The sequence below is a fragment of the Cherax quadricarinatus genome, chromosome 69 (genome assembly GCF_038502225.1).
Source record: "Cherax quadricarinatus isolate ZL_2023a chromosome 69, ASM3850222v1, whole genome shotgun sequence".
In the NCBI taxonomy this organism is placed as follows: Eukaryota; Metazoa; Arthropoda; class Malacostraca; order Decapoda; family Parastacidae; genus Cherax; species Cherax quadricarinatus.
In genome coordinates, this window is record NC_091360.1 from 23,336,898 (window position 1) to 23,350,242 (window position 13,345).

At 35.8% G+C, this 13,345-nt stretch overlaps 1 protein-coding gene across 1 annotated transcript in view; it reads right to left on the reverse strand.

The window, feature by feature from the left end:
- LOC138854791 (SUMO-interacting motif-containing protein 1-like) overlaps positions 1–13,345 on the reverse strand; it is a 221,912-nt gene that overhangs the window by 57,143 nt on the left and 151,424 nt on the right. The window contains exons 6-7 of the mRNA XM_070099883.1: positions 13,031–13,120; positions 11,363–11,425 (exon numbers count right to left, since the gene is read on the reverse strand). Coding sequence (XP_069955984.1) covers positions 11,363–11,425; positions 13,031–13,120 — 153 coding nt within the window. The remainder of the gene's footprint in view (positions 1–11,362; positions 11,426–13,030; positions 13,121–13,345) is intronic.

A 13,345-nucleotide genomic window follows, 5' to 3' on the forward strand; every position in this document is an offset into this window, starting at 1 on the left:
TGGAAGACAGCAAATGTAGTCCCAATCTTTAAAAAAGGAGACAGACATGAAGCATTAAACTACAGACCAGTGTCACTGACATGTATAGTATGCAAAATCATGGAGAAGATTATCAGGAGAAGAGTGGTGGAACACCTAGAAAGGAATAATCTCATCAACAGCAGCCAACATTGTTTCAGGGACGGGAAATCCTGTGTCACAAACCTACTGGAGTTCTATGACATGGTGACAGCAGTAAGACAAGAGAGAGAGGGGTGGGTGGATTGCATTTTCTTGGACTGCAAGAAGGCGTTTGACACAGTTCCACACAAGAGATTGGTGCAAAAACTGGAGGACCAAGCAGGGATAACAGGGAAGGCACTACAATGGATCAGGGAATACTTGTCAGGAAGACAGCAGCGAGTCATGGTACGTGGCGAGGTGTCAGAGTGGGCACCTGTGACCAGCGGGGTCCCGCAGGGGTCAGTCCTAGGACCAGTGCTGTTTCTGGTATTTGTGAACGACATGACGGAAGGAATAGACTCTGAGGTGTCCCTGTTTGCAGATGACGTGAAGTTGATGAGAAGAATTCACTCGATCGAAGACCAGACAGAACTACAAAGGGATCTGGACAGGCTGCAGACCTGGTCCACCAATTGGCTCCTGGAGTTCAATCCCACCAAGTGCAAAGTCATGAAGATTGGGGAAGGGCAAAGAAGGCCGCAGACGGAGTACAGTCTAGGGGGTCAGAGACTACAAACCTCACTCAAGGAAAAAGATCTTGGGGTGAGTATAACACCAGGCACATCTCCTGAAGCGCACATCAACCAAATAACTGCTGCAGCATATGGGCGCCTAGCAAACCTCAGAACAGCATTCCGACATCTTAATAAGGAATCATTCAGGACCCTGTACACCGTGTATGTTAGGCCCATATTGGAGTATGCGGCACCAGTTTGTAACCCACACCTAGCCAAGCACGTGAAGAAACTAGAGAAAGTGCAAAGGTTTGCAACAAGACTAGTCCCAGAGCTAAGAGGTATGTCCTACGAGGAGAGGTTAAGGGAAATCAACCTGACGACACTGGAGGACAGGAGAGATAGGGGGGACATGATAACGACATACAAAATACTGAGAGGAATTGACAAGGTGGACAAAGACAGGATGTTCCAGAGATTGGACACAGTAACAAGGGGACACAGTTGGAAGCTGAAGACACAGATGAATCACAGGGATGTTAGGAAGTATTTCTTCAGCCACAGAGTAGTCAGTAAGTGGAATAGTTTGGGAAGCGATGTAGTGGAGGCAGGATCCATACATAGCTTTAAGCAGAGGTATGATAAAGCTCACGGCTCAGGGAGAGTGACCTAGTAGCGATCAGTGAAGAGGCGGGGCCAGGAGCTCGGACTCGACCCCCGCAACCTCAACTAGGTGAGTACACACACACACATATATATATATATATATATATATATATATATATATATATATATATATATATATATATATATATATATATATATATATATATATATATATATACAAAACAACCACTGTGAAAGAATAGAGAAATTTCAAGCGCTTTCGTGACCACTCACATTATCAAGGAACATTATCATTGTTCCTTGATAATGTGAGTAGTCACGAAAGCGCTTGGAATTTCTCTATTCTTTCACAGTAGTTGTTTTGCAGATTTTGAAATCAACTGCTTACTGTGATCTTATTGTATATATATATATATATATATATATATATATATATATATATATATATATATATATATATATATATATATATATATATATATATATATATATATATATATATATATATATATATATATATATATATATATATATATATATATATATATGTATATATATATGTATATATATATATATATATATATATATATATATATATATATATATATATATATATATATATATATATACATATAGATATATATATATATATATATATATATATATATATATATATATATATATACATGTATATATATTTAAATAAAAAAATATAGGGAAGTACCACCTCTATGGCTGGACTAGGGATCCTCATCCTCAGAGAAGACAATAAACGTACCTCAGGGAAAACTCAAGGTTCTCCCCGGAGCTGTTTGAATATTTTCTTCTCCTACCAGCCCCTATATTTTATATTCTATGTGAACATTTATTAATAAACAAAATACATTTACACAAAACACAAGCATGAATACAATGGTACAATGAATTAGAGATCATAAATTTCCTCCAGCTCCTCCGAGGCTGGACGTGAGCCAAGTATGCAGCAAGCATTTCCCCTCTGGACGGCCACGCTGAGGCACTGGAACATGAAAGTGACTGCCCTTGGGTCCCTGGTGGTGTCGATGAGTCTGGAACCCAATTCTTTAAGGAAACGTGTGGCATTTTTTCCCCATGATCCCAAGGTCTCTAATCCCACTGGGACAAATTGATATTGTTGGCTTATGTCCCTGTACTTGCTGATCTTGTACTCCTCCGTGTGGTCAGCAGCTCCTCCCTGTCGCCCGACACTGTGATGGATATAGGTGTCAGCCAGTGTGGACACACAGGTATAGTCCCATGCTAAGAGCTTGCCATTCTTCCAAGGATAGATGGCGATCCCGTCGGGGTGGTTTGCTGGGTTGTGGGTATTGTTGGCTGCTAGTGCTCAGGGCTCCCTCTCGGCTGGGCATCCAGCTGTAGCAAGGGTTCTCTTTATGATGTCGTTGACCTCATTGTGTCTTGCATGCCAGCCCTTGGTTTTGGAGCAGTTAAGACCATGTAGACTGTATTGGTGTGATTGCGCTTTGCTGCAAATACACATATATTCTGTGAGAATTGGGGCAACAAGGCGCAGAGCCACTGCAATACGGAGGGTCTTAGGGTCGAGTCGCGTTCCCATTGCCGATATGGGAATTGTTTGGAGGAAGTCCCCAGAGTGATGTGTGCTCACAGCCTGGAGATGGGCAGTCTCCCTATCTGATGTTGCAGCCCTGAGCATGTTGGCAAGCACCTTTTCAGCGATAGGGCCATCCCAGCTTGAATGTTTGTGAACCAGTACTTCACTAGGGTTTGGTGCTGGAGCAGTAAGAGTCTCCTATTCGGTGATTGCACTGGCATAGCTAGGGTCCTGTATTCTGCTGAGTCACTGAGGTTATCAAGAAGTCTGATGCTATGGAAGAGGATAGGAAAGCTGGTAGAGCATTCTGGGAGGATCTGCGTACTCCTAGCCCTCCAAGCCTGACCGGAAGTGAGGCTTGCAACCATTGTCCATCTTCAAGTGAAAGATTTAATATACTCTCTAGCATGGTCTTAAGGAGAGAGTCATATTCCTTAAGTTTTGGACTGCTGAAGGCTGGGGAGCATCTCAGGAAGTAGGTAAGTTTTGGAATTGACATGCACCTGGTGAGTAGGTAGAAGGCATCATGTGTGTCAGTGTCTTTCATCCTGCCTTCCATCGTCCGGAGGTCTGAAACTTCTTTTCTGGGATCAGATCGATGGCATTGGACCCAAGAGGAGCACCAAGGAGAGTGCTATTGGCTGGTAAAACGGCACTAATATTCTGGATCATCTGTCGATTGGTAGAAACTATTTCACATTTGGTGGGGTTTAAAGATAGACCCAAGCTTTCTCCCATGTCTTTAATTTTACTGATGTCTTCTAGGAGAGATTCTGTTGTGCCAGCTAGGGTACCATCATCCAGGAACCAGATATTGAGCTCACTGGAGAGTGCTTCTGTGACTTCCTTCATGACCAAACAGAATTGAAAGGGGGCAAGAAAGTCCCCCTGTTGCACGCCCTCACATGAGTCAATTTCATGGTCCCCAAACAATAGTTTGGAAGTCACACTATAACACGATTCTATGAAGGGATAAAGGGAAGGGAAGTTTCTATAAACTGCTTGGAGAGCAGCATCCCTTCTGATTGAGTTGAAAGCGTTGGCAAAGTCCAATTTGACCAAGGCTTTTTCATCGGACATGTTTTTGATATATACTCGAGCTGCGTGGACAGCTGCTTCACAGCCCTGTTGAACGCCGAAACCGAGCTGAGTTGGTTTCAGCATTGCAGCAGCCTCTTGACTCACCCTTCTTACTGCAGCCTTAGCGACTAGGCGCCGAAGGGTGTTGCTCACTGCAATGGGCCTGATTCCGCAATCCTTTTTCCGGAGGGCACACAATGAGGCACCAAAGAAAAGAGGTCTGATGGCCTCTGGGACACTGCCAGCCAGGCACAGGTTGGAAAATTTGGTGAGTTCAGACAGCAGCCTCTCTGAAACATCACCAAGTACTGGACTGAGTATTTGTTTTAAGTGCTGGGACCTTAAACCGGTGAAACCTCCTGCTGAGCCCTGTGGAAATGGCATAGCAGCTTTATACACATCAGCATCCTGTAAGGTTAGATGTTCTTCGCCTGCTGCAATGTCAGGGAGGTCAATGTTGGTACTGGGAGCCCTGGGTGGATGTTTGTCCTTCAGAGCTTGTGCCCTGCTGACGTCCTTGGGAGCGATGGTATCCTCACTGTTCTAAGCCTCAGAGCTCCATATATATATATATATATATATATATATATATATATATATATATATATATATATATATATATATATATATATATATATATATATATATATATATATATATATATATATATATATATATATATATATATATATATATATATATATATATATGCAGAACAACCACTGTGAATGAATAGAGAAGTTCCAAGCGCTTTCGTGACTACTCACATTATCAAGGAACAGTGAAAGTAAAGCATCAAAGGAAGGTATATAAAGGGGTAGCCCACACCTCACTATCAGATCCCACAACAACAAAAACACCTGACGCGAGACAGCAGGCCCGCCGGCCGAACTAGACAGGTCCTTCATACAACCCACTAACAAACTATTCTACCCAAGAAATAAGAAATTTAAAAAATTATTATTTGTCCAATGTATTATTAAATTCTTCCCAAATTCTATTAATTATAAATGGATCTAATTTATATAAACCAAAGAAAATATTTCTATTATTGTCAAAACTTCTTTTTATGAAACAAGATTCAATTATATTCCTGTCGACCATGGACTTTCTTGATACTACTTACTCAACTTTTTAAAACTCAATTGGATGGTTAAAATCTCTTACATGAATAAATAGAGCATTGGAATCTTGTCCAGTTCTAATGCTATATTTATGTTGTTTTAATCTTAGTTCGAGATTTTTACCAGTTTGACCGTAATAAACTTTATCGCAAATTTTACAAGGAATCTTATGGACACATCCATCAGCATTTTGAGGGGAATTCTTTATCAAAAGTTTTTTTACTGTATCAAGACTTTTGAATACAACTTTAATATTAAAAGTCTTAAGAAGAGAAGGCATATCAGCCAAGTTTTCATGGTAAGGGAGAACCAACATATTTTTAGTTGAATAAGGCTGGTTGTCCCTTTTTGGATTGTATAAAGTATTTCTAGCAACTTTAAAAGATTTATCAATTACATTTCTTGGGTATTTCAAATCATTACCTATTTCATAAATTTTGGATATTTCCTCATCTATGAACTCTGGACTACAAATTCGTAAAGCTCCATAGGATCAGTTTCATATAAATTATCCAAATGGCTTGTTGATATTTTGAGCCCTATTGTTGGCAAAATTTCTAACTTTAATGTTAAAAACAACATAGATTTAGTTGATAAATTAAGCTCCTTGACTGACTTAAATGATTTTAACATGATTAGTTTTGATGTTACTTCCTTGTTTACGAAAGTTCCTGTTGATGATTTATTAAGTTTCTGATCTGAAGAACTCGTTAACTATGATTTACCATTGCCAGTCCCTACTATCATTAAACTTATTAAACTTTGCATTGTTGATGCAAAATTTGTATTTAATGATAAGTTTTACACTCAGAAGTTTGGTATGGCAATGGGAAATCCTCTTTCACCTGTTCTTAGTAACCTATACATGGAATTTTTTGAAACAAGGTTGCTTAACACAATCCTCCCTAATAGAGCTAAATGGTTCAGATATGTTGATGATATTTTGTGTCTTATGCCCAAAAATGTAGATATACACTATTTCCTTGGCAAATTAAATAGCTTAGCCCATTCTATAAATTTTACTGTTGAATTTGAAGAAAATAACTCATTGCCTTTTCTAGATGTTTTAATTATTAAGGGTAATAATGAATTCAAATTTAAAATTTACAGAAAACCTACAAATAACTGTTCCTATGTCCACTATTATTCTTCCCATCAAGATAGAGTCAAACTGTCTGTTTTCTCATCAATGTTTTTGAGAGCTTTACGAATTTGTAGTCCTGAGTTCATAGATGAGGAAATATCCAAAATTTATGAAATAGGTAATGATTTTAAATACCCAAGAAATGTAATTGATAAATCTTTTAAAGTTGCTAGAAATACTTTTTACAATCCAAAAAGGGACAACCAGCCTTATTCAACTAAAAATATGTTGGTTCTCCCTTACCATGAAAACTTGGTTGATATGCCTTCTCTTCTTAAGACTTTTAATATTAAAGTTGTATTCAAAAATCTTGATACAGTAAAAAAAACTTTTGATAAAGAATTCCCCTCAAAATGCTGATGGATGTGTCTATAAGATTCCTTGTAAAATTTGCGATAAAGTTTATTACGGTCTAACTGGTAAAAATCTCGAACTAAGATTAAAACAACATAAATATAGCATTAGAACTGGACAAGATTCCAATGCTCTATTTATTCATGTAAGAGATTTTAACCATCCAATTGATTTTCAAAAAGTTGAGAAAGTAGTATCAAGAAAGTCCATGGCCGACAGGAATATAATTGAATCTTGTTTCATAAAAAGCAGTTTTGACAATAATATGAATATTTCCTTTGGTTTATATAAATTAGATCCATTTATAATTAATAGAATTTGGGAAGAATTTAATAATACATTGGACAAATAATAATTTTTTAAATTTCATATTTCTTGGGTAGAATAGTTTGTTGGTGGGTTGTATGAAGGACCTCTCTAGTTCGGCCGGCGGGCCTGCTGTCTTGCGTCAGGTGTTTTTGTTGTTGTGGGATCTGATAGTGAGGTGTGGGCTACCCCTTTATATACCTTCCTTTGATGCTTTACTTTCACTGTTCCTTGATAATGTGAGTAGTCACGAATGCGCTTGGACCTTCTCTATTCATTCACAGTGGTTGTTTTGCATATTCTGAAATCACCTGTTTTCTGTGATCTTATTGCATATATATACATATATATATATATATATATATATATATATATATATATATATATATATATATATATATATATATATATATATATATATATATATATATATATATATATATATATATATATATATATATATATATATATATGTATATATATATATATATATATATATATATATATATATATATATATATATATATATATATATATATATATATATATATATATATATATATACATACTTGTCTCTTTGTACTTACCTATTTGTGGTTGCAAGGGTGATTCACAGCTCCTGGCCCCGCTTCTTTGCTGGTCACTATTAGGTAAACTCATTCCCTGCTCCATGAGTTTTATCGTATCTCTTCTTAAAACCATGTATGGTTCCTGCCTCCTCTACATCACCCTCCAGATTATTCAACTTCCTGACAACTTTATGGCTGAAGAAATACTTTCTAACATCCCTATGACTCAACTGATTCTTCAGCTTCCAACTGTAACCCCTTGTTGCTGTGTCCCATCTCCGAAACATCCTGCCCCAATGTACCTTGTCAATTCCTTTCAGTATTTTATACGTCATTATCATGTACCACCTCTCCTTCCTGTCCCCCAGAGTCGTCAGGTCAATTTCCCTTAACCTCTCCTCATTGGGCATTCTCCTTAGCTGCGAGAGTAGTCTTATTGCAATCCTTTGCACTTTCTCTAATTTCTCGATGTGCTTGACCAGGTGTGGATTCCAAACTGGTGCCGCATACTCCAGTATGGGCCTTAATGAGATGTCGCAATGCTGTTCTTAGGTTTGCCAGGAGCCCATATGCTGCAGCCTCAGGAGATGTGCCTCAGGAGACGTGCTCGATATTATACACACCGCAAGATCATTTTGCTTGAGTGAGGTTTGCAGTCTTTGGCCACCTAGCCTGTATTCTGTTTGCTGTCTTCTTTGCCCTTCCCATTCTTCATGATTTTGCACTTGGTGGTGTTAAACTAAGGAGCCAGTTGTTGGACCAGGCTTACACCCTGCCCAGATCCCTTTGCAGTCCTGCCGGATCCTCATCCGATTGAATTATCCTCATTAGCTTCACATCGACTTTAAACAGCGACACTTCTGAATCTATTCCTTCCATTATGTCATTCACTTATACCAGAAACAGCACTGGTCCTAGTACTGACCTCTGTGGAACAGCGTTCATCACATGTGCCCACTCTGACACCTCGTCACATACCATGACTGGTTGTTGCCTCCGTGTCAGGTATTCTCTGAATCATTGTGATGCCTTCCCTGTTATCCGTGCCTTTTCCTCGATCTTCTGCAATAATCTCTTGTGTGGAACTGTGTCGAAAGCCTTCTTGCAGTTCAAGAAAATGCAATTTACCCACCTCTCTCTCTCTCTCTCTCTCTCTCTCTCTTTCTCTCTCTCTCTCTCTCTCTCTCTCTCTCTCTCTCTCTTGTCTTACTTCCGTCACCTTGTTCTAAAACTTCAGTAGGTTTGTGACACCGGATTTCCCATCCTTGAAACCGTGCTGGTTGCAATTTATGAGCTCATTCCTTTTCAGGTGCTCCACCACTCTTCTCCTCACAGTCTCTCCATGGCTTTGCAAACTATACACGTCAGTGACAATGGTCTGCTGTTTAAAACTGCGTATCTGTCTCCTTTCCGGAGGGATATCCGGACGGACCAGATATCATCTCTCCAAAGAGAAATGTTGTCTGTCCCTACTGCCTTTAAAGTATCTAGTTCACTTAGCAGCGTCTTCACCTCCTCGGTTGTGTGTACTGTGTCCAGCACTTGATGATGTACCCCACCATTCCGGCTTTCTACAGTCCTTTCTGTCTCCTCTTAAAATACTTCCTTAAATCTCGTATAGAGCTCTTCACATACTTCTCGGTCATTTCTTGTGATCTTTCCACCTTCTTCAGTCTGATTACCTGCTCCTTGACTATTGTTTTCCTCCTGATGTTACTATACAACAGCTTTGGCTCAGACTTGGCTTTTATTGCTATGTTGTTTTTATATTGTGCATATTGTGCATATTGTGCATATTGTGAATATTGTGAATATTGTGCATATTGTGAATATTGTGCATATTGTGAATATTGTGAATATTGTGAATATTGTGAATATTGTGAATATTGTGAATATTGTGAATATTGTGAATATTGTGCATATTGTGAATATTGTGAATATTGTGCATATTGTGAATATTGTGAATATTGTGCATATTGTGAATATTGTGAATATTGTGCATATTGTGAATATTGTGAATATTGTGCATATTGTGCATATTGTGCATATTGTGAATATTGTGAATATTGTGCATATTGTGAATATTGTGAATATTGTGCATATTGTGAATATTGTGAATATTGTGCATATTGTGAATATTGTGAATATTGTGCATATTGTGAATATTGTGAATATTGTGCATATTGTGAATATTGTGAATATTGTGAATATTGTGAATATTGTGAATATTGTGCATATTGTGAATATTGTGCATATTGTGAATATTGTGAATATTGTGAATATTGTGAATATTGTGAATATTGTGCATATTGTGAATATTGTGAATATTGTGCATATTGTGCATATTGTGCATATTGTGAATATTGTGAATATTGTGAATATTGTGAATATTGTGAATATTGTGAATATTGTGCATATTGTGAATATTGTGAATATTGTGCATATTGTGAATATTGTGCATATTGTGAATATTGTGAATATTGTGCATATTGTGAATATTGTGCATATTGTGAATATTGTGAATATTGTGCATATTGTGCATATTGTGAATATTGTGAATATTGTGAATATTGTGAATATTGTGAATATTGTGAATATTGTGAATATTGTGCATATTGTGCATATTGTGAATATTGTGAATATTGTGCATATTGTGCATATTGTGCATATTGTGAATATTGTGAATATTGTGCATATTGTGAATATTGTGCATATTGTGAATATTGTGCATATTGTGAATATTGTGAATATTGTGAATATTGTGAATATTGTGCATATTGTGAATATTGTGAATATTGTGCATATTGTGAATATTGTGCATATTGTGAATATTGTGCATATTGTGAATATTGTGAATATTGTGAATATTGTGAATATTGTGAATATTGTGCATATTGTGAATATTGTGAATATTGTGCATATTGTGAATATTGTGAATATTGTGCATATTGTGAATATTGTGAATATTGTGCATATTGTGAATATTGTGAATATTGTGAATATTGTGAATATTGTGCATATTGTGCATATTGTGAATATTGTGAATATCGTGAATATTGTGAATATTGTGAATATTGTGAATATTGTGCATATTGTGAATATTGTGAATATTGTGCATATTGTGAATATTGTGCATATTGTGAATATTGTGCATATTGTGAATATTGTGAATATTGTGCATATTGTGCATGTTGTGCATATTGTGCATATTGTGAATATTGTGAATATTGTGCATATTGTGAATATTGTGAATATTGTGAATATTGTGCATATTGTGAATATTGTGAATATTGTGAATATTGTGAATATTGTGAATATTGTGAATATTGTGAATATTGTGAATATTGTGAATATTGTGAATATTGTGCATATTGTGAATATTGTGAATATTGTGCATATTGTGAATATTGTGAATATTGTGAATATTGTGCATGTTGTGCATATTGTGCATATTGTGAATATTGTGAATATTGTGAATATTGTGAATATTGTGCATGTTGTGCATATTGTGCATATTGTGAATATTGTGAATATTGTGAATATTGTGAATATTGTGAATATTGTGAATATTGTGCATATTCGTTTCTGGCTCTTCAACTAATCTCCTTATTTTCCTGGGTCTTTTGTCTTATATACTTTTTCCATTCTTTAGCACACTCTGTGTGTGTGTGTGTGTGTGTGTGTGTGTGTGTGTGTGTGTGTGTGTGTGTGTGTGTGTGTGTGTGTGTGTGTGTGTGTGTGTGTGTGTGTGTGTGTGTGTGTGTGTGTGAAAACATTTATTTAGCGAAAAATTACTCTTATATGGAATATTTATAGTTATTATTCACAGTTTTACAAGATTTACTGTGGAACAAGTGAGAGGCAGAAGTTGAGTCATTTTGACTCACCTTTGAGGACGTCTGTAATTTCTGTTTTCTTATGTTTCTTAGACTCTCCTATGGCAGCATTCCCTGTGGGTATAGTATTATATATTATGTTTAACTTTCACTTTTAAAACCACGAAGAAAATACATAACATACATACATACATATGTACATATATACATACATACATACATACATACATACATATATACACACATACATACATACATGCATACATACATACATACATACATACATACATACATACATACATACATACATACATACATACATACACATATACATACATACATACATACATATATACATACATACATATATACATACATACATACATACATACATACATACATACATACATACATACATACATACATATATACATACATACATACATACATACATATATACATACATACATATATACATACATACATACATACATACATACATATATACATACATACATACATACATACATACATACATACATACATACATACATACATATATACATACATACATATATACATACATACATACATACATACATACATACATACATACATACATACATACATACATACATATATACATACATACATACATACATATATACATACATACATATATACATACATACATACATACATACATACATACATACATACATACATACATACATACATACATACATACGTACATACATACATACATTTAATAACACTCACCAAAAAATCCCTTCAGAGAAATCTCTATTTTTTTGAATGTTCCATATAAAATCCATCTTAATGACTGATTTAAATAATATCAATATGGTTGATCCTGAAGTCAGTTCTTTGTTTACAAAAGTTCCTGTTGATGATTTATTAAGTTTCCGATCATAAGAACTTGTTAATTATAATTTACCATTGTCAGTGCTTACTATTATTGAACTTGTTAAACTTTGTATTGTTAATTCAAAGTTTGTGTTTAATGAAGAGTTTTACTCTCAGAAGTTTGGTATGGCAATGGGAAATCCTCTCAGCTGTTTTTAGCAGTTTGTACATGAATATTCTGAAACAAGATTGCTTAACAAAATACTTCACAATACAGCTAAATGGTACATATTTGTTGATAATGTTTTGTGTCTTATGCTTAAGAATATAAATATAAACCATTTCTTTGTTAAATTAAGTAATCTAACTCATTCCATAAATTTTACTGCTAATTTTGAACAAAATAACTCATTGCCTTTCTCAGGTGTTTTAATTATTAAGAGGAACTATGATTTTATATTGAAAATATACAGAAAACCAACAAATAACTGTTATCTGCACTATTTTTATTGTTTACGTCCACCAGGAGGCCTAGTCAAGGACTGGGCCGCGGGGGCGTTGACCCCCCAAAAAGACGTCCAGATAGACACATTATAGTGTTCTAAAGCCAAATACACAATGTCACTTTACTAAATAGCACATCGAGAGAAAACCTTACTACGACGTTTCTGGCTGAGTTAGGCCGAAACCTAACCTAACTTAACTTTGTAAATGGACCAATTAGGACCGAAACGTCGTCGTAAGCTTCTCTCTCCTATGTGCAGGTTATTTGTCTATTGTTCCAGTCGAGGTATTGTGACTTTTGTTATTAAATATCACATTTCATTAAATGTAAAAATTAGACAGACTTACTTGCTTGTATGTGTGGACATTCGTGCAGCAGCATCTTAACAATACGTGTGTTGCCGTTCTTCACAGCTTGAAGCAACAGCTTCTCTGAAACTAATTACTCACTTCAGGCCAATGTTTTTATTTTTTTAGATTATATGTTAATAAAAACAATATCTAGAATAATAAATATTTTACACAAGCGCTAAATATAACTAATAGAAAGTATTTTCTGGGGGGATTCGAACCATAGTTCTTGACCTGAAGATTTTGTGGGTGTGGGAGGAGACTGTAACACCACTGTGGGATGAGACTGTAGCACCACTGTGGGATGAGACT